Source organism: Phaenicophaeus curvirostris, chromosome 4 (assembly GCF_032191515.1).
Source record: "Phaenicophaeus curvirostris isolate KB17595 chromosome 4, BPBGC_Pcur_1.0, whole genome shotgun sequence".
NCBI lineage: Eukaryota > Metazoa > Chordata > Aves > Cuculiformes > Cuculidae > Phaenicophaeus > Phaenicophaeus curvirostris.
Window position 1 is genome coordinate 75,655,707 of NC_091395.1, and position 25,403 is coordinate 75,681,109.

Below are 25,403 nucleotides of genomic sequence, written 5' to 3' on the forward strand. Positions count from 1 at the left end.
CTGCTGGCACTGCAGCAGAGGAGAAGGAGACGGCTGTGCGGATGGGAAGCTCCTGCAGCAGCGCTCGCTCCCTGGGAATCTGGGGCGGAGGAGGTGCGAGAGCTGAATCACAGCGGGATGGTTCACCGCAAACACAGCAACACCGCAGAATTTAAGAGGATTTTTTGCTGCCTCCGACTTGTGGGATTTTTAGGAATTTTCCTGCTTATTTTCTAACTGTTTGTTACTGAAAAATGGGGGAATTTCCTCTTCCTGCTCCAAACGGAGATGGATTATGAGCTCCCACTGACGCAGACAAAGTGCGAGATCACTCTGGTGCTGACACAAAGCCACGTTGCAGCTGCGATTTGCCGTGACCACGAACATTACGGGTTGCTCAGCAAGGAGGTACCTTTTAAGAGAGAATAAAGGTATTTATTACATGCAAAGGTGAGTTGAGTCAGCTGCAGGCTCGTTACCCCAGACAAACCAGCACAGAACATCAGTTCCACAAGAGAAATTACCAATTAAGTGGGAACAGCAGGGGGTTCTAGAGGTGACAAAACCTCTGCTGCCACCTCACCCTCAGCACAGCTGGGGTAGAACGTGATTTTCTTTCTGGCTTTTTTTCTGAGTGTCTCTTTGAAGACCGGACCTCCTCGAGTTTAGGAACATGAGTCTCAGCCCTGTGATGGTGCAGGCGGCTGCTGCGACAACCTCGGGTCTGCGGCTCCTTTGTGTCGACTGGCTTAGCTTTTTCCAGCCCATTTATCCAGCGCTCTGCAGAGTTTCACTCCACGAAATCATTAAGACACATAATGAGACCAATTACGAGTCAGAAAGAGAACCTGACTTTAAACATCGTTTTATTAAGGCTTAAATGTCTATCAGCCAGACGGGAGCTGGTCCAGTCACACGACACAAACTGAGAGTGACGTTCGGTGTAATGCGATGGCTTTTCTACAGGAGCTCATTCGAGATCGCTGCCAGTTACTCACGCGTTGACCACCTCTCCTCATGACGTGCTGGACTCCGGAAGGATGAGGGATGTGCTCCTGCAGCAACGGTGAAGGCGCCACAGGGAGGAAGGGGATGAGATGGGGAAAAGGGAGAAGTCAGGTAGTTTTGCACGTTGTCAACCACAAGGACTGCGCCGGGTCCAGGACCGAACGGCTGCTCGTCAAACATGGAAATGGTTTCAATTCACGGGGAAGCTAAACTCACAGTCCAAAGGCACCTATGCTAAACCACTGAGCCACTGGGATGGTGAAAGAGGGCGGGTGCGACGGGTGGAAATCAGTTCGATATAAATACATATTCCTTGTTAAAGAAGCTATGGCTTTTATTATCCTCGGATCGCTTTGCTCAGGCGCGATGCTCTAACCCCCCACCCCCCCACTACTCTGTAAGCACAAGAAGACAGAGTCCTCTCTGCCATTGCGGGTGCTCATCCGGCAAGTTCTCCAAAGGCCTTTGTCCTCCTACGAGCAGTAACAGCACAGGGAACAGCAGCGGCTCCTCGTTCTCGTCCTCCTGTCGGACTCCGGCAGCTGAGGGGTCAGAAGTGAACCCTCCTGATGTCGTGTGTGGCAGCTGATCTTTTACAACTCCCGCACAGCATCAACGACAGGGACTTCTGCTTCTCGGCCAAGCACGGGCGACACATGAGGTGGCCGCAGGGAAGCTGGTAAACGGGCTCCGTTTTGAAATAAGAGGAGAAGGTTTTGCTGCAGGAAGCGCATCCCTGGGTCTGGCCGCTCCTGCCGTGCTCTGCAAGGGCGACAGGAGAAGTGGCTTGGTCAGGGGGGGTGACAAATCCACATCGTGCCACCCTTACGCGCCTGCATGCTGAGGGCCCTGCTTTCTGTGGACAAACAGCACAGCTGAAGCCTCTCACTGCTCTGGACCATGGTCTGTTTTCTCTATCACTATCGTAAGGAAAGGGAATGGTTTTGCTTCAGAGGCAGGTCGTGCTCAGGAGGGGTTGGATCACGTCAGCATTTGCACCATTAGGCTTTTAATTGAGGACAGATGACTGTAAAGGGCTTTTCACTTTTACTGAGACTAAATCGGCCTCCTTTCCGCTTTTCCAGCGAATTAAAATCGCCAATTCCCAAGTGAAACGCTTTAGGTATCGCTTTGCATTCCCGTCACACACTACCTATCAAGGGCTACTCAGGCAACTCTTAAAGAGTAGCAATTTTAAAGGGGACAGGAAAAAGCTTAATAGCTGAATGTCACTGCGGAACGGCAAAAGCTCTTCAGCGTGATGCCAGGCACTGGGAGCTGCACGGCCCCGTCCTTGCTCAGGGTGGCCTGGTGCCCCCAAAACCCCTCTGCCATGAGCAGGCAGATCCTCGCTCAGAAGAAGAGGAGAAAGACAGGAGTTAGGGCATCAGAGGGACAAATGAAGGTTCAATGCTTCCCTGTACCCTGAAGAATCATGGAATGGTTTGGGTGTGAAGGGACCTGAAAGCCCATCTAGTTAAACCCCACTGTCATGGGCAAGGACACCTCCCCCAGGTTGCTCCAAGCCCCATCCAACCTGGCCCTGAACATCTCCAGGGATGGGGCAGACACCACATCCCTGGGGAAACTGTGCCAGGGCCTCCCCACCCTCACAAGAAATCATTTCTTCCCAAGATCTCACCTCAATCTCCTTGCTTTCAGCTTAAAATCATTCCCCCTTGTCCTGTCCCTGCACTCCCTGATGAAGAGCCCCTTCCCATCTTTCCTGGAGCCCCTTTAAGTACTGAAAGGCCACTCCAAAGCCTCTGCAGAGCCTTCTCTTCTCTAGGCTGAACAATTCCAACTCTCTCAGCCTGTCCTTCCAAGGGAAGTGCTCCAGCCCTCGGAAAAGAAATCATTTTGGGAATGCATTCACAGCTGGATTAGCACATCTAGCCAGCAGGTGGGACAAAAACCGAGGACTCAACAGCCTGGCCTGTATCTGTTCAAACCTGATGGGATTCAGAGCACACACTTGGCTGGTCGGCCGCCCGTGATATTGCCACCATTGCTCCTGGTATGTGCTAGATTTCATAGAATCATAGAATCCCTGTGTTGGAAAAGACCTTTTTGATTATCAAGTCCAACCGTACCTGTCCACTATGAAATCATATCCCTAAGCACTTCATCTACCCGTCTTTTAAACACCTCCAGGAATGGTGATTCAACCACCTCCCTGGGCAGTTGTTCCAGTGCCTGAGAACCCTTCCAGTGAAGAATTTTTTCCTGATGTCCAATCTGAACCTGCCCTGGCACAGTTTGAGGCCGTTCCCTCTCATCCTATTAACTATCACTTGGGAGAAGAGACCAACACCCACCTCTCTGGATGCATCTCTGGGGACAGAGAGGCACAGGCTCGAGCCTGCTCCCCACACCAGATTCCATCCCCATCCTCAGCTTGCTTTGTGCAACTAACTGCCAACATTCAGCTGCTCAGGGACACAGTTTAGTGGCAGATAGGAATGGTTGGACTCAATGATCCAAGAGGTCTTTTCCAACCTGGCGATTCTATGATTCTAACCCGGTGCAGGGCTGGGCTGAGCACCGTATCTGAGCACGATGCACCCAGGATCATCCTTGGGCTGGCGAGTAACAGCCATCAACATGGGCAAATCACAGAACGGTTTGGGTTGGAGGGGAACTTAAAGCTCATCCAGTTCCAACCCCCTTGCCATGGGCAGGGACACCTCCTACATAGAATCATAGAATGGTTTAGGTGCAATCATAGCGCTGAAGCCTGTCCTGACTGGGAACATGGACAAATAGTGCTACAGACTAGGAGAAGTCTGTCTAGAAAGCTGCCTGGAGGAGAGGGACCTGGGGGTGTTGGTTGACAGCCGACTGAATATGAGCCAGCAGTGGCCCAGGTGGCCAAGAAGGCCAATGGCATCTTGGCTTGGATCAGAAACGGCGTGACCAGCAGGTCCAGGGAGGTTATTCTCCCTCTGTACTTGGCACTGGTGAGACCGCTCCTCGAATCCTGTGTTCAGTTCTGGGCCCCTCACCACAAGAAGGATGTTGAGGCTCTGGAGAGAGTCCAGAGAAGAGCAACAAAGCTGGTGAAGGGGCTGGAGAACAGGCCTTATGAGGAACAGCTGAGAGAGCTGGGGGTGTTTAGCCTGGAGAAGAGGAGGCTGAGGGGAGACCTCATTGCTCTCTACAACTCCCTGAAAGGACGTTGTGGAGAGGAGGGTGCTGGCCTCTTCTCCCAAGTGACAGGGGACAGGACAAGAGGGAATGGCCTCAAGCTCCACCAGGGGAGATTTAGGCTGGACATTAGGAAAAAATTCTTTACAGAAAGGGTCATTGGGCACTGGAACAGGCTGCCCAGGGAGGGGGTTGAGTCACCTTCCCTGGAGGTGTTTAAGGCACGGGTGGACGAGGTGCTGAGGGACATGGTTTAGTGTTTGATGGGAACGGTTGGACTCGATGATCCGGTGGGTCTCTTCCAACCTGGTTATTCTGTGATTCTGTGATTCTGTGATTCCTTACTTTCTGGGGGTCAGCAAGGTCTTAACCTGCTTCACCAGGAAAATAAACCATTAAAACTCTGATATAAAAAAACAGTAGCTCTGGAGGGTTAAGTAAACTTGCTGGGAGATGATCTAATATTTTTATATTGAACATTTTGGGGTCCAAACAGGCATAGAAAGATGCTGAGCAGCAGCACAATCCTCCCTGTTAAGCCAGTCCCCGTTCTCCTCTCCTCTCTCCTCCCAAAGGCAAACCAGAGGCGTGTGTTGCTTACCGAGGACGCTGCCCGCACCCCACAAACTGCTGCAGCCTCCCTCGCTCTGCGCCTGCTGCTGGCTCTTCATCAGCTTGGCCGTAAACGAGGGCATTGAGCTGAGTGCTGAGTTCAAGGCAGTGTCCAAACTCTCCGACAGCTTTTGTTCGTGAGAAACCAGATCTGTAAAGAGAAGCACAAGCTTCAAGAGCGGATGCTGGGAAAAAGAAAGCTGTCAATGCACAACAGCAATGCTGCTCTGCCCCTGAACCTTTTGAATAATACCCAGGATTTTAAGAGCTCTGCTATTTGTTTTCTCCAGAGGTCTTTTTTCCCCACCGAATTGCGAGGATGGGGATGTAAAGCCTCATTTCCCATGGGTCATAGAAACATAGAAACGTTTAGGTTGGAAGGGACCTCAAAGCCCATCCAGTTCCACGCCTGCAGGGACACCTCCCGCTGGACCAGGCTGCTCAAAGCCCCATCCAACCTGGCCTTGAACACCTCCAGGGATGAGGCAGCGATGACTTTTCTGGGAAACCTGGGCCAGTGCCTCACCACCCTCACAGGAAAACATTTCTTCCTTATATCTCACCTAAATCTCCCCTCTTTCAGCTGAAAACTGTTCCCCCCTCATCCTATCCTTGCACTCCCTGATAAAGAGCCCCTCCCCAGCTTTCCTGCAGCCCCTTTCAGTATGGGCAGCACTTCAGTGCTAGAAGGTCCCCCTGGAGCCTTCTCTTCTCCAGGCTGAACAACCTCAACTCTCTCAGCCTGTCCTCACATGGGAGGTGCTGCAGCCCTCAGATCTTCTTTGTGGCCTCCTCTCGACTCGCTCTAACAGAACCGTGTCCTTCCTGTGCTGAGGACTCCAGAACTGAACTCAGGACTCCAGGTGAGGTCTCATGAGAGCAGTGTAGAGGGGCAGAATCCTCTCCCTCTTCCTGTTGGATCTTTAGGGTTCTAAAGATAAAAAGTCCCGTGGATTACCGTCAGGCACTCATGACATGCTGTGTCAACATTCAGGTGGTGGATTGCAACTGCACGTCTGAACAAGACCAAGATGCCAAATGATCCAGAATTCCATTTCTCTCGCAGCCCCAGGCAGCTCCCTCCCAGCCCAGTGCTCCCACACTTGCTTCGTGCACCTCACTGGGAACATTTAAGCCACTAACAAAATCTGGAGGACTTGTTTTTAATCTCTGTCCCAGTTCTGAGTCAAGGGATAAACCAAAGGCACAGGGTTGGACTCTTCCTCGCAGCGTTGTGTCCTGTGCACCACCGAAGGCGTTAATTAAGACGATGCATTAAGAGAATCTTGTCTGCATCACTAATTCCGCTAAATCCATCTCCCAAAGGAAGACCTTTGAATCAGAGCTGTATATTTGCTACAGCAATCAAGGCTGATGAAATACTGAAACACGAGCTCCCTGGGCCGAGCACCACGCTTTTATTTATGTACAGGCACGGCTCCCCCGGGAGCTCCAGGACCTGCCGGGCAGTCCCTGCTCCTGTGGGACCAGGACACATTCCCAGCGGGAGCTGCTACAACGTCTCTGCAATAAATAACTAATGATTCCTCCTAAAACACGGAATGAGCTTTTTAAATGATTAGAGCAGAAATGTGCAGTCTGACACGTTGCTACCCTTTCCGGTACCACAAAACATCAGTTATTTCCTACTAAGTCTTTAAAGAATTTGTTTACAATTAAAGAACCAACTGAACTTTTCCCTTGAAACATTTAGGGCTGTTTTAGGAGAAAGGCCATGTGAGTGACAGGTACCAGCAGGCATCAGAGCCACCAGAAGCTGCAGGCTGCCTTTTGACACGTTACAGGCCACTAATTTGGAGGACACAAGGAAACTGAACTTACCTGCCTAGAGAGAGCCCTTACGTGACCAGAAGACATGTGTGCAGCATGTATTTACACCGACCAGACTGCAGCTCTTTCCAAGCTCACCTAAATATAATATTACTTAAGATGCCCCTCTCCCTACTCCCAGCTTAACTCTATCTTCCTCCTCCAGAAGGATTTATTCCCAAAAGCAGTAACTCGGTTTAAGGACAGCAAATATGTGTTGCTGTGTGCAGCACGGTTCTATCCACACAGCTGTGCCGACAGCAACTCCAAAGCATTTCAGAAATTCCTGTGCCAAGGGAGAAAGCAAACGTGGCAAAATGGGTGTGGATTCGGGTGAAAGATCTAGCATGAAGAGGAACCATGCTCTTCACCCGGAGAGCAAGCTGAAGGTCCTTAGAGAATACATCACAGAAAGAGAACAGATTTTGTGGAGAGAGGTGTGAATCTCCTTGGTATTCGAACTGCAAGTCACCTCTGCTTTCTAAAGGCAGTCACCGCCCCACCAGCCCAGCCCATTCCAGCTCCTGCACGCTGCTGGGTGGGAGCTGCTGCACCTACAGAGCACCCGACGCTGCCGCTCCCAGCGCTTAGTGGGTCTGAAGGTTTGTTTGTGCCTGGTGAGAAACTGTGGTGTGGCTGGGGCGGAGGTGGGTGAACATTCATATTCACCAATAACCTGGACGAGGGCACAGAGTGACCCTCAGCACGTTTGCTGATGATACAAAGCCGGGAGGAGCGGCTGATCCACGAGGGGCTGTGCTGCCATTCAGCGAGACCTGGAAAGGCTGGGAAGTTGGGAGGAGAGGAACCTCAAGACTTAACAAAGGCAAGTGCAGAGTCCTGCACCTTGGGAAGAACAAATCCGTACACAAGGACAGGTTAGGGGCACGGCTCCTGGAAAGAAGCTCTGTGGAGAATGACCCGGGAGTCCTGGTGGGCACCAAGCTGACCATGAACAAGCAATGTGCCCTCGTGGCCAAGAAGGCCAATGGTATCCTGGGGTACATCAAGAAGAGAGTGGACAGCAGAGCAAGGGAGGTTTCCTCCCCACCTACTCTGCCCTAGTGAGGCCCCATCTGGAGTCCTGTGTCCAGTTCTGGGTTCCCCAGCTCAAGAAAGACAAGGAACAATTGGATAGAGTCCAGTGTGGGGATAATGATGAGACTGGAATATCTGTCTTATGCCCAGTGACAGGACAAGGGGTAACAGGTACAAACTGGAGCACAGAAAGTTCTGTGTGAGTATGAGGAAAAATTTCTTTCCTGTAAGGAAGACGGAGCACTGGAACAAGCTGCCCAGGGAGGGTGTGGGGTCTCCTTCTCTGGAGATATTAAAATATGCCTGGATGTGTTCCTGTGCAACCTGCTCAAGGGGAACCTGTTCTGGCAGCGGGGGTGGACTGCATGTGCTCCAGAGGTCCCTCCAACCCTGACCATTCTGTGATTCTGTGAATCCATTCAGGTTTTCAGGGTTGCAGGTCTGGACTGTTTTTCTGCCTCCTGGAGCTTATGCCCAGTGGCACTGCTACCAGATTGCTGAGAAAATCAAGGATAAAAGGAAAGCAGAGCCCATTTCCTTCCCCTTTAGACACAAGTCACATCCCTTGCCTAAGGTCCCCATTCCTGCTTTCTGCTCCACCTCACTCCTCGTGGTAAGATCCACACGAGGCAGGGCTTCCTGCACCATCACCACTGCACCACCAGACATTTCTTTTCCTGCTGCTGCACGTGCAGGAACACGCTGGATGTCTGGGATAACAAATCACCCATGATAAAGAAACGTCAAACCGGCACATGGTGATAAAAATGTTGTCTCCACATGGCTAGTGGCTGGAAAGCAAGAAGAGGAGAGGAAATAGGAACTAAAATGGAAACACAGCAATCTGAGCAAACAAAGACGCTGTGAAACAAGGAGCACAACAAGAGGGATGAGCCTACAGATGAGAAAAAGTGAAATGGAACGGGAACAAACCCCATCCAGGGATGGTCGGTTGTGCTGAGGAGAGGGGAGGTGAATGAGATGATGACCTGACTTCCACGACATCAACAGGGCAACACAACGGTCTTAAAGGCTTTCTAGGGGTGGGATGAGAATCTCCTGGAGCCTCCTGTCTTGAAAACCTGGCCTGGGCTTGATGATCTCAAAGGTCTTTACCAATCTAGCGATTCTATGATTCTAAGACACTCAAAAGACACAAGCGACGCACGATACCTGTTGAACAGTCCATCTGGATCAAATGCGAGTCACTGTCAGTTTTCATTTTTTTAGCACTGTTCTCTGAGGTAGATGTGATAAGTAAGTTTGTAGAAGCAAAATAGGGTGGTTGCACGGAGCTCTGATCCATACAGTCCATTTTCCTTTTCAGAGAAGACATTGTTACGGAAGAAGGTACGAGCGTTTCCGAGGCGTGAGCCCTCCCGAGCAGGTTGGTGCCCGGGATGCTGTGCTGTAGGAGGAAATGGTCTATCCTGGCCTTGAGGGTAGGGTGAGGTAAGGGCTGCGAGTGCTGGCTGAAGGCCACCCCAGTGAAAGGATCGCTGGGTACCCTGCCCCAAGAAGCCTCACTCCGGTTGCATTTTTCCAAGGTGGTTTGGTCGATCACCTTCCCGGAGGGCAGGAGCATGGGGAAGGTCATGATCTCCAAAGTGATAGGGTCCAGGAATTCTTCGGGGATGTCCTGGACGACATCCACCAGCTTGTGGAGGGTTTGCTGCTCGCTGTCATTGGCGCTGAAGGGCACACAGTCGCTCTCCATCGGCGTCCAGAGCTCTGGCTTGAGGCTGCTGACATCCTGGGCGAAGAACTGGGAGGCCACCTGAAAGACGCCCTCGATCACCTCCTGCGGGCAGGATTTGGCAGGTTGTCCCCACACCTCCAGCCTCTTGATGCAAGGCAGGCCGCCTCCGGCCACGTGGGTGATGCAGATCTTTAAGTGTGACACATTGCTCAGCGAGGAGGGCCCTTTGTTCCAGAGATCTTGAGATGCAGAGCCAGGATAGGAGAAGACATTTTCCATCTGATGGAAGGGTGGCCTCGGCTTGAAGCCCCTGTGGCCAAACGTCACTTTGCTTTGATTTTTTAAGACTGCTTTCCCCACCAGCGTGAAAGTGTCTTTGTCTGACACAGGCTGACCGGCCAGACCTGAGAACGGACCCTCGGGGCTCTGCCAAGAGGTCTTATTGCACGAGGTAGAGGTGTAAACTTCGAGCCCAGAGAAGGTTTGGTATCCCCCGGATGAGACGTCGATATTAATCCTGCAGATCTCAATGTTGAAGGGAAAAGAGATAGTGACATGGACCGGCGGTTTGATAAAGTATTCGCTGCGGAAGCCACGGTTTCTCCTGGCGAGGTCTTCAGAGATCAGATTCTCCACTTCGTAACCATCAGCAGAAATCTGTGTGTCGAGAGAAAACTGGATTTAATTTGAAGCAAGAAAAGAAAAGGAAATAATTTCACAAGGACTCATGTAGATTCTCAAGATGACAAACAAGGAACCAAAGCTGTGGTTCCAGGTGCAGCTGAGACAACACAGGAGCTCCCTGCTGCTGAGGCAGAGTGGACTTGCTCCCACCCTGCTCTGGCCACGCGGTCCCACCCGCTCCTCTCTGCTCCCTCCATTACCCAGGCAGATGTTTCCAGAGCTGGTTCAAGCACTACAAGAGCAGAAAATTATGGATGGTTTGTGCTTTTGGCTGGGCCAGCGAACTACATCACAGAATCAGAGTGGCTGGGTTGGAAGGGACCTTAAAGATCATCCAGTTCCACCTCCCTGCCATGGCAGGGGACCCTGATGATCAAGAGGCAGAGTTGTGGCTGGGAGCAGAGGATGAGGGCAGGACGGAGACAGGAGTCTTCTCTCTCTTAACAGCGATGAAACCGTTATGTTGGCTTATCCTGCTATGTGAGAACGTATTCTGAATCACCCAGTTACAGGATTCCAGAGAAACTTCTAGAGGTCAGGTTTCTGCTTTCTCCTGCTCTGGGATCAACCCTACCCATCCCTGAGGGAGATGCCACTAAGAATAATCCCAGAATCATTAAGGTTGGAAAAGATCTCTAAGATTATCAAGTCCAGCTGTCAGCCCAACACCACTGTGCCTACTAAGGGAGGCTGGGTTCCACTCCACTTCTCCCAGAAGATGTGATCCCACCCTCCACTCAGCTCCTGGGCAGACTGGCCTTTCCCTTTTCTGGAAGTCCTGGGGCCTAAAAGGTCTGCAGCTCTTGCCAAATGAACAGATAACAGCAAAGAAAATCTATTCATTCCACCTGCTTAATGTGGTCACTCTACACCCTCCTCATCTGCATGGCTTGGGTCTCTCCCCACACCACTGGACACATGATCCCACCTCTACTGTGGTTTTCACAGCATAACACTTATAAATCCATCTTGGATTTTGGGTTGCAAGGCAGAGGGGAAACTTAGGCTTGAAAAAATGACCTTGTAAAACAATGCTAACATACACTGTGAAAAGCTGTGTATTCTGCTGGATAAAGTATAATAGTGCAGGGGAAAAGGTATCTCAAATCAAAGCACACTGTGCAGATCATTGTCTTGTTATGAGATCCCACAAAATGAGGGCTTTTTTTCCCTCCCTTCATCCCCATTGGAGCAGTCACAGGAAGTTTACAGTGTTCTAATGCTGGGATTGACCAAAGGATGCACAGAATAAACCAAATTTTGAAGCGTAACTTGTAGGAAATGGCTAAATACTGATTTTTTAAAGTACCGAGCCTTCAGCTCTGCTTTATCTTCATGTCAGCTGCAGATTCCGAGCACCCAAACGCCAAGGACTCTCTCAAGACCCAAGCACAAAAGGGGAAAGGGACTCAGGAGCCCAGATTCCCAACACAAAACCTCCCTGCTGGGAATGACAGGAGACTGGCAGGCTTGGAAGAGAAAGCAGTGAACAAACCCTCCCAAGACACAACCGCTCCATCCCCCATCACTGGAAAATGATTTTAATTGACAAAAATGTTCTCAGCTCTGCAGACTGAAGAGCCTTCATCTCACCTAGGCTGGGGCTGCATTGTCCTCAGTGCTGCTGCTGCCAGGGGACACACACAGCCTCCTGTGCTAAAATCCTCCTCGGAACCAGCCAGACCGCTCAAAACGACGAGAGTTTGCTACAAGTTGCCTCTGCTTCGCTTTCTCAGGGAAGCCCAGCGTGGCCAGCCAAAAACCAGGATCCAGAAACACTAATTATCACAGATGAGCAGCAAACGAGCCCTCCTCGGCTCCAACCAATCCAGCACGTCTCTTCCACCTAACCCTTCCATCCCTCCAGCTCCCTAACTCCCAATATCACTATTTTACCTTGTTGCAGTGAATTCTTGGCTTGAACTGTGGGAGACAGACGTTTATTACCATCTTGGCAGCTGGAGAGAGTTCACTTGCTGTGCATCGGATTCAGCTTGTGAAAAGAAAAGAGGCAAAATAAAGAAAGTTATTATCAGTGAACAGTGAAAGGATCTTGCGTTCCGGAGCCTGTACGAATTACAAGCTTGGCAGTTCCTAAAACGCAGCTCAGATCTGAGTCTGGGAAGTGAAGCCAATGTAAACCCAAACGATGTGATAGAGAGAAGGGATCGAGAGATAATATTGCTTTAATATTAATTAGGGAAGAAACATCAAAGAGAAAATAGCTATTTTAACTAAAAAAGCTTCACCTGTGGAAAGAGTAGCAACTACATGTGAAAGCTTATCAAAGAGACAGGAGGTTTTGTAGATACAGCAAAGCATCAGATACCCCATGAGGTTGTCAAAGTCATCGAAGCGAGCTCTCAGCAGCCTCAGCCGGAGCTGCGCTGGGATCTGTCTGGTGCATTCTGCACTGCAGCCCCTCAAGGTGGAAAGAGATGGTGTCCATTCCCATCCTGCTTCCTTGAACCACACCTTCCGAAGGCTGAAAGGAGACCTTATCGCTTTCTACAACTCCCTGAAAGGAGGTTGTAGCGAGGTGTTGGTCTCTTCTCCCAAGTAACAAATGATAGGATGAGAGGAAATGGGCCTCAGGTTGTGCCAAGGGAGGTTCAGATTGGATATTAGGAGCAAATTCTTCACCAAAAGGGTTCTCAGACACTGGCACAGGCTGGCCAGGGAGGTGGTGGAGTCTCCATCCCTGGAAGGATTTAAAAGACGGGTAGAAGAGGTGCTTCAGGATATAGTTTAATAGTGGACAGGTACGGTTGGACTCAATATTAAAGGTCTTTTTGCAAACGAAGCGATTCTATGCTTCTATGACTTGGCCTCCGTACCCAGTTCCCTCTGCACATCACATCTATCTGCTGCCTTCAGCAGCTTGAGAAAGGACCTGTCTGTGTTCTTGGACAACACCCAACATGACCAGCTGGGATGGGGCCTCTCGGGATGAGGGTAACATCAGCTACACTCACACAGCGCTGTCACAGAGAGAAAGGTTTCTTGAGGGCACCGGGAGCCTCAGATACAAGCTAAGATTAAACACGAATATTAACAATGGGTACTTAATAGCTCCAAGGGAGCAGAGGGCATTTAATAGCTCGAAGGGGGATCATCTGCGTTCAGAACAGCGGCTCAGCTGATTCTTCTGACAGTGTTCATTACAGAAACTCAAGTGAATACAACGTCTTTTCCATTGAAAAAAAATGTGACTCGAATTGGTGATATCAGATCCCTTTAAAGAATGAAATTATCCACAAGGTAAGAGTTTTAACCTCACATTAACCTTAGTTTTAATATGTCATCGCCTTGGGCAACTTTGCAAATCAGGAACCCACTGCTTCCTTCAAGAACAAGTGGCCTTTTAATGATTTTTCAGCTGAGGCTGTTAGTTCAGCCAAATTGAAATTGGCCTTCTGGGGGCACGTTGATCTGGCTGCTGGAATGTTGAGTGTTACCAAGCTGCTTTGCCTGCCTGCTCAGCATGCGGGAGCCTGGTCTGCGTGTAAATCCAACACAGAAAAATCAACACTACAGAAACCAAACCTGTGGAAAGCTTGAAAGTTGCACTGCTGATGCTTGAGCGAAGCAAGTGTGAAGCTAAAAGAGCTGCAGCAAGCTGGACGAGCACCCCTTCTAGCCCAATATTTGGTCTGACTTGCTCACTAGGAGGAATTTTGCTGAATTGCTCACTAGAAGCAATTCCTGCTCCTCTACAGGGAACACAGCAACAGGGAAAGCACAAAGAAACACTCTTCCAATATTACCTGTCTGGCTCTCTGAGCCAGTTCTCTATGCATTTGTTCTATCAGGCTGCAGGCTTCCAGCACAGGGCTACCAGTGAGGAACTGTTCAAACAGGCTTTTGAACTGGTCTGGCTTTTGAGAGCGAGACTGCTGGTTTAAGCACAAGCTGGATGACAGAGTCATAGAATCTGTCATAGATTCTCCCACTCTACCCCACTCTTGCGAGACCCTACTTGAAGTCCAGTGTGCAGTTCTGGAATCCCCAACAAAAGAAGGAGACGGAACTGTTGGAACGGGTCCAGAGGAGGCCACGAAGATGATGTGAGGGCTGGAGCACCTCTGCCATGAGGACAGACTCATTATCACAGAATGGTTTGGATTGGAGGGATCTTAAAGATCTTAAAGGTGGGGTTGCTCAGCCTGGAGAAGGGAAGGCTCAGAGGAGACCTCAGTGGTCTTCCAGTACTGGAAGAGGCTACAGGAAAGCTAGGGAGGGGCTTCTTATAAGGGCCTGGAGTGATAGGACGAGGGGGAATGGCTTTAATTTGGAAGAGGGAAGATTTAGATTAGATATTAGGGAGAAATTTTTCATGATGAGGAGGGGTGGAACACTGACACGGGTTGCCCAGAGAGGCGAGAAATGCCCCATCCCTGGAGGTGTTCAAGGCCAGGCTGGAGGGGCCTCGAGCAGCCTGGTCCAGGGGGAGGTGTCCCAGCCCATGGCCAGTGGGTTGGAGCTGGACAATTCTTAAGGCCCCTTCCGACCCAAATGATTCTATTCTATGCTTCTATGAAATCCATCCACTTTCACTGAGGGTGGAGAAAAAAGTAATCACGGAGAAAGAAATGAACAGGACAGTAGTTTTTATTTGTCATGGAAGCATCTAGGGATCTATGTACAAAAGGAGAGCGCGGGACGTGATTTTCAGCTGAGCAGAACTGGCTAATGCAGCAAGGCAGCCTGAGCACACAAAGTACCTAGAACAGCTTAACCAATGCTCAGAGACTGTTTTAACCAGCAATCTGAGCAAGAGTTGGATCTGGGAGGCCACGTTGGCCTCTGAGGCACCAGCATCCTAGACTAGGCAGCCCGGCTGAGCAGCGCTGGGTTGAATACTTTGTAATGGAGGTAGCTCAGTTTCTCCAAACGCGTGCGTTTGAGCAGAGGAAACCATTCCCAGAACGGAAGCTCCACCACCACATACCCCAGCTGCTGCAGCTGCCGCCGTTTCAAGCAGTGGAGCCCCAAGAGCCGCTTGGAGCTGTAGCAGTAGTGGTTTCGGTTGGACACCTGAAGAGCCAGTTTCACCCTCTGAGGCTGCTGAACCAACGCAAGAGAATGGGGGGGTTCAAACCAGCGCCCCGATTTAGGCTCAACTTGCAATCCAGCATCCGTGAGAAAAGCATGTGGTGTCTGTGGTTCTTCCTGACTGGGATCCCCGGCTTCATTTTCTGTTTCCACAGGAGACTGGCTGCTAGCCTTCCCTTTTATCAGCTGAGTCATTAAGTCATCTGTCAGACTAACTCCGATGTCTTTTAGTTTCATGTCCACAACAGGGTTTTGGGAGTTGAAAGGGATGGGACGTCCATCCATGGCCAAATGAACCTCCAAGTCGCTCGATCTCGCGTGAGGCAGGATCATGTGGTTCTTCACGTACTCAGGGCCACCTAATACGCTCTCGAGAAGAGATGAAGCTTCCACAATTTCAGGCCTGACGTAGATTTCTTGCTCTGCAAAGTTCAACACCATCTCGGTGATCTCTTGGCAAAGCTGAGGTGGAAGAAGGCTACCTTGGTAGCTTGGGCACTCAATCTCAACGCTCTTACTAAGGGTGAACAGGTCCTTTTTGAGCTCATATTTACTGCTTCTTGTTTTCCTGACAAACTCCTCCCTCAAAGCAAAGTCTATCAGCTCCTCTGGGAAGCGTTTGACAAAGGCCAGGCCGAGCAAACCAGTAAGGAGATGCTCTGGAAACTTCTTGAATTCATGGAGTTTTCTATGCAATTGTTCTATCAGGCTGGAGTAAAACTCCTCCTCGTTTGGAGGTTCGTAGTCCAGGCATCCAAATGACCACAAGAACTTGGCAGCATCTTTGCTTCGGCAGTAGGTCACCTTAGAAGGCAAAGCCATGGCTACAGCAGTCATAATGCCTTCATCAAAGTAGTGTAGGGCCGAGCAGCTAAGAGTGATGTGCATGATGCCCTGAATGTTTACCGCAGGAATCCGAGTGGGAATAACCTTCCCAAGTTCCTTCAAGAGGGGCAAGTGGTCTATGCGTGTGTAGCGAAGCATTTTGAGCACGTTCACCAAAGCGTAGGTGCTCATGTCTTCCATCTGCAAGGAGACCCTGTCCGCAATTTTCCTCATGACGTGGTCAGAGATCCCGCTGACGGATTTGAAGAGCCCCAAGCAGATAGCGCCCACCTCCTCCAAAGTGAAAGAGTCCATGTACTTCAGAATCATGCTCTCCACCTTCTGTGTGAGGTCTGCAGGTGACCTCCGGCCTTCACCGATGATATAAATGAGCTGAACAAACTGGGGTAGAGTGAGGTCTTTCCAGTGCATGTTGACATAGCTGAACAAAATGCTCAGGTAGGATGGGACATTGCGCTCCAGACAGCGCCAGCAATCGGCCACCAGCAGCAGCTGGTCCAGGTTCATGTCCCAGGCCCGGCGGCAGAATTCACTCTCGCAGGCGTTCAGCATAGGGTGGGTAGGTGGAACGGCCAAATGAACGCAAGCCTTCAACACATCAATGAGGTCAGAAGTACTGAACAACCTGATGTTTTTGACAGCGCAGCGACACAGCATGTTAAACCTCGGTTTGGATAACAATTCCGCGTGTTGTTCTGCTGGTAAACGGCTCAGCTTCCGAAAATAATCTGTGATAGCTCCTGGGCTCTGGTGGTCCTTGCTGAGGGCCACACTGTGTAAAATTGCATCGCCTTCTTCTAAAGGAAGGGTCTCCACTGGCTCAGACTTGTCACAGCTGAGAGATCGGTATTCGGGCCTCCCCTTCTGAAACACCCGAGGGTCCTCCTTGGAGTCGTGCATCTCTGCTTTTTCCTTTTCTGCTTCCTCCTTGGTTTGTGCTGCAGAGAGATGTGTTGGGATGCTTGGCTTGGGCAGCGGTGTGGACTTTTGCTTTGGCAGGGCATTTTTGATGGGTGGCAAAGCTTGGGAGGAGGTGGCACCAACGGAATGCTGGACCTGTGTGGCATCAGGGCTGGTGAAAGCATCACCGAGGGCTTGGTCACTGGTCCCAGCAGTGTGCTGCTGGGAGGCAGCTCTGCTTTTGGCATAAGCAGATGGATTATACGACACTCTGTAGCCCAATGGATTCAGCAACTGGATGGTGGCCGCAGATTCGGTTCTGCTGCTGGCTGTTTCTGGGTCTTCTTCCTTTATCTGGTTACTTTTGCTGCTTCCACCCTCGGCCTTGCACTTGGCTGCAGTTGAAAACGTAGTCACCCTGCTCAGTCTTGGAAATCTTCGGCATATTAGCACTGTAGCCATGGATCGCAATTTACTGGGGTCAGAACTGCTTCCAGGTACTGAAAAAAGGGCAGACGGAGAATGAGTGGCTTCCACGTGACACGAAGCATGTTTTATTCTATCCTTTATGCTACCGAGAGTGAGGTGATGCCAGTGCTTCCCCTGCTGGGGCAGCTGTTTCCCTGCAACGCCGTAAATCAGCCGCTACCAAGCGTCCTCATGCAAAGGCGGTTTGAGACAAGCACTCAGGTGACTGGAACACCTGAAATCAGGGGAGCACTCCCTGCTGCTCAAGTAACCTGGCAGAGACGGTGGGAATTAACAGAATTCATAGCTTTTTCATTTTTAAGAGACCCAAACTGCTTTTCTTTCATTCCAAGCAACGAAAACCTATTTTTGCAGTGGAGCTGCTGCTTCAAGAGAAATTATGTATTTAAAGCAGAGACAGCACGTGGAGGCTGTGAGCAAAGTCTCCACAAAACCGATCCAGAGAGTGAGAGCTGGCCCATAATCTGCAGTGGAAGACAGTGGAAAGGAGAAATGTGGCCCCAGAACAAAGTCAGGGAAGAGTATGGCAGGCATGTCATGAAATGCTACATCCTGAGCTGAGAACCAGAGGGAACAGGGCTTTATGCTTCAGACTTGGGAACATTTCCCATAGTTTTAAAGTACAGAAAGCTTAAAAATCTTAGTTTCACTGAATCATTAAGGTTGGAAAAGACCTTTAAGATCATCAAGTCCAACTGTGAACCTAACACTGCCAACTCCACCACTAAATCATGACCCTAAGGACATCTACACACCTTCTAAATCTCTCCAGGGATGAGGACTCCAACACCTTCCTGGGCAGCCTCTGCCAGTGTTTGACAACCCTTTCAGAGAAGACATTTTTCCTGATATCCAATCTAAATCTTCCCTAGTGCAACTCGAGGCCATTTCCTCTCATCCTACCACTTGCTATTTGGGAGAAGAGACAAACACCCACCTTGCTACACCCTCCTTTCAGGGAGCTGTGGAGAGTGTTGAGGTCTCCCCTCAGCCTCCTTTTCTGCAAACTAAACGGTCCCAGTTCCCTCAGCTGCTCCTCATAACCCCGGTGCTCCAGACCTTTCCCCAGCTTTGTTGCCCTTCTCTGCATGCGTTCCAGCCCTTCAACATCTTTCTTGTAGCGAGGGCCCAAAACTGAACACAATATTCAAGCTGCGGCCCCACCGGTGCTGATTACAGCAGGATGAACCCTACCCAACTCCTGCTGGCCACATCATTTCTGATATAAAATGCCAGGCACCTTCCTAAACAAGCTACGGCACAGAGGGTGAGGATGAGAAACCTGCCAGGAGTTCAGCTGCCTGCTTCCAGCCTGCACAAGCACCGAACAAGCCCATTTGTATCAATTCAGATGCTGATTAAATAAAAGCACCAGCTCACGCCCTGAGTAACAGACCCTTCCCCCAGCTCACCTGACCAACCCCAACAATGCATTAGACGTGGTGCTTTCAACTTTAAAACCATTTGTGCTCTTGTTACCACAGGGTGCTGAGCCATCAGGAAAGCCGAAGCCTGACAGATACTGCAACAGCGATGCAAATTAATGTCTGTGTTTCCCTCACAGGAGCATAAATCTTCATGGGCATCCCTCCGTGCTGTGCTTATACGCGTGGTTTCCCAACCAGGGTCAGATCAAGATGTCAAATCAAAGCAGGCAAACACAGTTTTCAGCAGTAAAAGGAATCCCCTGGGGGAAGAAAAGGAGGGGTGAGGGCTCTGGAGGGAGTGGAGAGGGCTGCAGTTGGATGGGGCCCACAAGCAGCTCAGGCTGAGCATATTCTGGAGTACAGGAATCCCTCATGACCATGATGATCCATTCCTGCATCACAACGACAAAGCACCAGCTCCTCTGCAGGAAGGGTGAGATGGGAAGGCAGGGAGGACAGAGAGAGTTGAAGTGACAATCTTGGCCCCCTCTTGGTGCCAGACATGGGGTGCAGCCTGTGGGGAGATGGTTCTTGAGCGCCCTGAACTCTCCCACCACAGCAAAAGCAGCAAGAGCAGAGAGACAGGGAAGACATCCCTGATCTGGCATGGGTACCAGGAGCCTGCTGCTCTCTGCAGGCTGTTATCCCCTCATGCAGCTTTATCTCTGCCTTGACAGGGCTAGGTTTATGTCTGAGGACAGGATCTCGGTGCAGAGATCACTCCTGATCTGCTCCAGTGCAAACTTAACTGGCTCACTTCAGCCCTCTGAGATTGATTCACACCGAGGCAGCCAAAGAGATCTCGCATCCTCTGCTCCACAGGCAGAACTTGGGGGCAGCAACCACCAGCTGCTGGGTGAGGAGAAGCTGCCGTAGCATGAACCCTCTCAGCAGCTCCAGCAGGAGAGGTGGAAAAAGCATCCTGGGTGGAGAACAGGGGGCTCAAAGAGGGAAGGCAGGGTGAAATGAAGATTCCTGGAGGCAGCCATGCAAGGAGGATGGTACAAGAAAGAGGCCAATTAGTTTTTAAGATGAGTAGTAAATGGCTGATAGATACTCTGAGAGACTCAACAGCAGTTAAGTTTGCTGGGCAATGTATTTGTTGTCTCAAGGCACAGCAGGAGGTGGCTCCCTGCTGCAGATCAGGCTCTACCCCACAGACCCCAGGCCCTTGCAGCTGTGCTGCTCTCGCCACCCAGGCAGCTGCAGGGCTGGAACCAACCCCTTCCAGTGGGAGAAATCACATAGCAACCAGCAAGAAACTCTACCCCTTCCTGACTGCCTTGTGAGGCAGGGAAAGAAAAAGCCTGCTCAGAACCAAAGAAAGTAAAACCTCGGCCAAGAACCACGATGCTGCAGCACAGCCCAAGCCTTGCAATGCCGTCAGCAGCCGTGACCAGGAGCTGGATTTCAAAGCTCTCCCATTTAGCACAAAGAAATGTTTGGTGCCAGCAGCATTCCTGGCTCCTCTGGCTGTGACGTCTGGCCTGAGCTGCCTGCAAGTGACACGGCACCCTCCTCGTGTGGCTGGAGACAGGCAGCCTGAAGCAGGCACGGCTCAGACCTGCATGCGGCTGGGGGAAGGAGACTCCAGCTCTGCTAGTGTCATCTTCTCTTTTGGCACCGCACAGGCCGTGTCCTAGATGGCGCTCAGAGGGGCTGCTTCCAGCCGCAAAGATGATCTGGGACAAGAGATTTATCCTACCTGGCCTTTTTCCTTGTCTGATTCTGTTTTGCACGTTTTCTATCTACTTTTCTATTACTGAGAGGCAGGCACGTGCTACTGAGGGGCATACTGTTTATTTAAAACAAGTTCTGTTTGCCATTCCTACCTAGGAAACCCAACCCCTGCTGCTACCAGAAACACCCCTCTCAGCGACCACAGCCCCACCTCAACAACAGAGAGTGAAAGCCACAGCGTTCGCACACTGATGGCTCCAAAGGCCAATGTCGTGTGCTGCTAAGAACACCATCCAAGCTATTTAGGGTTAAGCTTTGCAAAGCTCTTCATTAAACAGAGCATTTCTCTCCTCCTTCACTCCAAATCTAGCAAAAAGAGAGAAGACCACACGGAGGGAAGAGAGGTCGGGCTGTGTTGAGACACTTCAGGCACCTTATCATATATTGACCTGAACTGGAAGGGACCCACAAGGATCATCAAGTCCAGCTCCTGTCTCTGCACAGAACAATCCCAACATTCACATGTGTCTGAGGGTGTTGACTAAACACGTCTTGAATAGAAGGCTGGGTTCAAGCAGCATTTTGCCCATGACTTTCACCCACCCCCAGCCTAAATCTTTGTGATCTTTTAAGTTTCTACAACACTTCTCTTCCAACTCAACCTACACATCTCCTCGATTCTCCTCTCTTCCTGTTACCCTGAGTAATCAACCTTTCTTCCTCCTCCCACCTTCTTGTTCAAACGCAGCCAAACTCCTTCCCACCTCTGGGCAAGTCTCTCCAGAAATTTCACTTCCTGAGACTCCAAAAAGGTAGTCAGAACGTGAGCCTTGAAGTGGGGCCCTGCAGGCTGCGAAGGCGCCTTGTGGCCTTTGGGATGGGAACAGCTTTATGTGCGTGTCTGCCTATCATGCTTACAGCCACGTTCTTGGCCAAGAGCGCAACTGCACAGCTGAACATCAGGGAAAACAACATTCCTGGAGGGATGCCGCCTGCCTGGGAGGATCTGCTCTGCGAGAGGGGAAATGGATGCAACTATAAAACACTGCCCATGCTTGCAGTCTGTGTGAATCGTTTGGTTGGAAAAGAACCTTGACATTATCAAGTCCAACCGTACCTGTCTGCTACTAAATCAGATCCCTGAGCACCTCATCTACCCATCTTTCATAACCCTCAAGGGATGGGGACTTTATCACCTCCCTGAGCAACCTCTGCCAGTGGCCAAGAACCTTTTCAGTGAAGGAATTTTTCCTGATATCCAATCTAAACCACCCCTGGTGCAATTTGAGGCCATCTCCTCTTCTCCTATCACTTGTTATTTGGGAGAGGAGACCAGCACTGACCGTTCTGGGCAGTGCAGGACCTGTGCTGGAATCACCCTTAGTTGCAGTGCCTGGACTGTTCTCCCTTGCCCATCAGCACTGACATCTCCTCAGCACTCCAGCCCCAGTCACAGCGATCTTGGGGGTTAAACCAGCTCCTTTTGGCCTAAAGCCCACAGTTCACTCCTGTGCTGGGGCTGAAAAGAAACACAATAGGGAAAGATGGTTGTTTCCCTACCAGATGATGACATCAGAGCGCAAACCAGCCACTTTTCATAGAATGGTTTGGGTTGGAAGGGACTTAAAAGATCACCCAATTCCAATCCCCTGTCACGGGCAGGGACACCTCCCACTGGAGCAGGTTGCTCCAAGCTCCATCCAACCTGCCCTTGAACACCTCCAGGCATGAGACAGTCATGATTTCTCTGGGCAACCTGTGCCAGGGCCTCACCACTCTCACCAAGAATTTCTTCCTAATGTCTAATCTAAATCTTCTCCCTTCCAGTTTAAAGTCATCCTCCCTCATTCTGTCACTCTAGGCCCTTATAAAAAGTCCCTCCCCAGAGGGACTCCCTGGAGCCCCTTCAGGTACTGGAAGCTGCTCTAAGGTCTCCCTGGAGCCTTCTCTTCTCCAGCCTGAACAACCCCAACTCTCTCAGCCTGTCCTCAGAGCAGAGTTGCTCCAGTCCTCATATCATCTTCGTGGCCTCCTCCGGACCCGTTCCAACAGTTCCATCTCCTTCTTATGCCAGGGATTCCAGAGCTGGAACCAGGATTTCAGGTGGGGTCTCACAAGAGCAGAGAAGAGAAGGAGAATCCCTTTCCTTGCCCTGCTGGCCACATTTTGTTTGATCCAGCCCAGGATGGGGTTTTTGAGGTGGTCTGTCTGTTCTTCCCCCCGATGCCAGTCCAGCCCTGGCAGTGGAGACAGTGAGGACTGGGCCTTTACTGAACAGAGAGTTTAAAACTTGTTCAAACCCCAGAATTCCCCACAAAACAGATATGATAGCAAAGAGAAGCAGTGGTACCACTATCTGACTCCATGCTCTGATTCTCTTCCTGCACTTCTGAGCTGCCAAATGAAGAATCTCTGATACGGAACATCTCAATGACTCCTTTTTATCAGCCAGAGCTACCTGGAGACTTTGGCTGAAATTTGCAAATTATTTCAGCATCCTCCTAAACAGCATTTTTTTAGCCCCTGTGTGTTTTGTTGAGCTCCACTCCACTTCTCTTTATTTTTCTTTGGCTTCCACCTTTTTTCCTCCCCTCCCTTTACTGTTTATTTTATCAATCCCCAAAGAAACAGAAGAGGTTTCAATCATGGAATCACTAGGCTGGAAGAGGCCATTGAGATCATCAAGTTTAACTGCACCTGTCCACTACTAGATCAGATCCCTGAGCACCTCATCTACTTGGCTTCTAAATCCCTCCAGGATGGGGACTCCCCCACCTCTCTGGGCAGCCTCTGCCAATGCCTAAGAGCCCTTTCAGTGAAGACATTTTCCCTGATATCCAGTCTAAACCTCCCCTGGTGCAACCTGAGGCCATTTCCTCTCATTCTATCATTTGTTATTTGGGAGAAGAGCCCAACATCTACCTCACCACAACCTTCTTTCAGGCAGTTGTTGACAGTGACGAGGTTTCCCTTCAGCCTTCTTTTCTCTAGGGTAAACAGCCCCAGTTCCCTCAGCTGTTCATAAGTCTTGTTGTCCAACCCTTCCCCAGCTCCGTTCCCCTGCTCTGGACGCGCTCCAGATCCTCAATGTCCTTCTTGAAGTGAGGGGCCCAAAACTGAACCCAGGATTTGAGGTGTGGCCTCACCAGCACTGAGCAGAGGGGCACAACCACCCCCCTGGTCCTGCTGGTCACGCCGTGTCTGATCCAAGCCAAGATGCCGTTGGCCTTCTTGGTCACCTGGGCCACTGCTGGCTCATGTTCAGCTGCTGTCAACCAGCACCCCGAGGTCCTTCTCTACCAGGCAGTCACACTCAGCTATTTCTAACCTCACCCGTATTGTGGCAATGTCTTTTATTCTCTGCCACAGCATCACTGTTCCCTCAGTACCGCTCTCTCACCCGCTGGGTCTGGATCTGCAGTGGGTGACTACTGTTCCTTAGAGCCAAAGCCAAGTTTTCACAATCATAGAATCAGTAGGTTAGAAAAGACCTTTAGGATCATCAATTGCAACCGTACTTGTTCCCTACTAAATCATATCCCTAAGTACTTCATCCACCCATCTGTTAGATCTCTCCAGGGATGGGGACTCAACCACCTCCCTGGGCAGCCTCTGCCAGCACTTGATAACGCTTTCTGTGTCATTATTCTTAATGTCCAATCTAAACTTCCCGTGACACAGCTAAAGGCCATTCCCACTTGTCCTATTACCTGTCACTTGGGAGAAGAGACCAACATCCACCTCTTTACAACCTCCTTTTAGGTAGCTGCAGAGAGCAATGAGGTCTCCCCTCAATGTCCTCTTCTCCAGGCTAAACACCCCCAGTTCCCTCAGCCACTTCTCATAAGACTTGCGCTCCTGCCCTTTCACCAGCTTCGTTGCTCCTCACTGTGCTCTACAAGGGCCTGGAGCTATAGGACGAGGGGAAATAGCTTTAAACTGGAAGGGGGAAGATTTACGATTAGACATCGGGAAGAAATTCTAGACGATGAGGGTGGCACGGGTTGCTCAGAGGAGTCGTTGCTGCCTTATCCCTGGAGGTGTTCAAGGCCAGGTTGCATGGGGCTTGGAGTAACCGGATCCAGCGGAAGGTGTCCCTGCCCACGGCAGCGGGGTGGGGCTGGATGGGTTTTAAGGTCCCTTCCAACCCAACCCATTCTATGATTCTCAGCTGCGAACCCGTGCGGCCCTGCCTGCCCGTACGCGCCACAGCCGCAACCTCTGCTACCCGCGCCCACCCGGCAGCGCAGCCCCGGGGGCTTCGCCGAGGCGCCGGTATCGCCCTCTCTCCGCGGAGAGGAGCGGCTGGGGGAGAGGGAAGGGGATCCCGGGGCGCCTGGGCCCGCGCTGCTCCGCTCGCACTCACCGGGCCCCGCAGGCGCCGCCGGCTCCGGCCCCGCCGCCACAGCCCCCGCGCGTCGCTTCCGCCCCGCCGCTTCCGGCCGCGCCGCGTGACGCACTTCCGGTCGCGCGGCGCCCGAGGAACGGGGCCGACGGGGGATGCGGGCGGTGTGGGCCGGCGTCACGTGACGCACAAGGGGACACATGTTGATGCGGGTCACGTGACAGCGGCGGGTCACGTGGCTGCGGGCGGCAGGCAGCAATGGCGGAGGGTGTGGGGGCTGCAGCGGCTCGGGGCTGCCCGGGGAGAGGCCGTGAGGGCCGCTGGTGCTTTATAAAGTCACAGGGAGCCGCTGTGAAATCCTGTGTGTGCCCCATCGAGGGGTTGTGATTGCCCCGAGGGGCCCTGTTTGCCCCGTGGAATCACAGAAGCACCAGGTTGGAAGAGACCCACCGGATCATCGAGTCCAACCATTCCCATCAAACACTAAACCATGTCCCTCAGCACCTCGTCCACCCATCCCTTAAACCCCTCCAGGGAAGGGGGCTCAACCCCTTCCCTGGGCAGCCTCTGCCACTGCCCAGTGACCCTTTCCGTGAAAATTTTTTCCCTAATGTCCAGCCTGAACCTCCCCTGCTGGAGCTTGAGGCCATTCCCTCTCATCCTG

At 51.2% G+C, this 25,403-nt stretch overlaps 2 protein-coding genes across 5 annotated transcripts; both read right to left on the reverse strand.

The window, feature by feature from the left end:
• Positions 1 to 828: 828 nt before the first annotated feature.
• UBOX5 (U-box domain containing 5) lies at positions 829 to 24,839 on the reverse strand. Of its 3 annotated transcripts, none has more exons than XM_069856643.1 (5): positions 24,761 to 24,839; positions 11,894 to 11,990; positions 8,788 to 9,970; positions 4,736 to 4,897; positions 829 to 1,749 (listed from the first exon to the last, which is right to left on the reverse strand). In XM_069856643.1, the coding sequence occupies exons 2-5, from the start codon at positions 11,945 to 11,947 to the stop codon at positions 1,538 to 1,540; spliced, it is 1,611 nt and encodes a 536-aa protein (XP_069712744.1). In that variant the 5' UTR covers positions 11,948 to 11,990; positions 24,761 to 24,839; the 3' UTR covers positions 829 to 1,537. The 3 variants fall into 3 exon arrangements, with proteins under 3 accessions (XP_069712744.1, XP_069712745.1, XP_069712746.1); XM_069856644.1 differs by having other exon boundaries at positions 24,633 to 24,763; XM_069856645.1 differs by lacking the exon at positions 24,761 to 24,839 and adding an exon at positions 24,136 to 24,156.
• On the reverse strand, positions 14,535 to 24,830 carry FASTKD5 (FAST kinase domains 5). Of its 2 annotated transcripts, none has more exons than XM_069856633.1 (2): positions 24,761 to 24,830; positions 14,535 to 17,298 (listed from the first exon to the last, which is right to left on the reverse strand). In XM_069856633.1, exon 2 carries the CDS (start codon positions 17,258 to 17,260, stop codon positions 14,825 to 14,827), a length of 2,436 nt encoding a protein of 811 aa, XP_069712734.1. In that variant the 5' UTR covers positions 17,261 to 17,298; positions 24,761 to 24,830; the 3' UTR covers positions 14,535 to 14,824. The 2 variants fall into 2 exon arrangements, with proteins under 2 accessions (XP_069712734.1, XP_069712735.1); XM_069856634.1 differs by having other exon boundaries at positions 24,633 to 24,772.
• Positions 24,840 to 25,403: the final 564 nt, after the last annotated feature.

Coding starts and splice junctions, on each gene's coding strand:
- UBOX5 (XM_069856643.1), bottom strand. CDS start 11,947: ATGGTAATAAACGTCTGTCTCCCACAGTTCAAGCCAAGAATTCACTGC. Junction 9,971..11,893: donor CAAGAATTCACTGCAACAAG/GTAAAATAGTGA, acceptor CTCGACACACAG/ATTTCTGCTGATGGTTACGA. Junction 1,750..4,735: donor GGGTGCGGGCAGCGTCCTCG/GTAAGCAACACA, acceptor TCGCCCTTGCAG/AGCACGGCAGGAGCGGCCAG.
- FASTKD5 (XM_069856633.1), bottom strand. CDS start 17,260: ATGGCTACAGTGCTAATATGCCGAAGATTTCCAAGACTGAGCAGGGTG.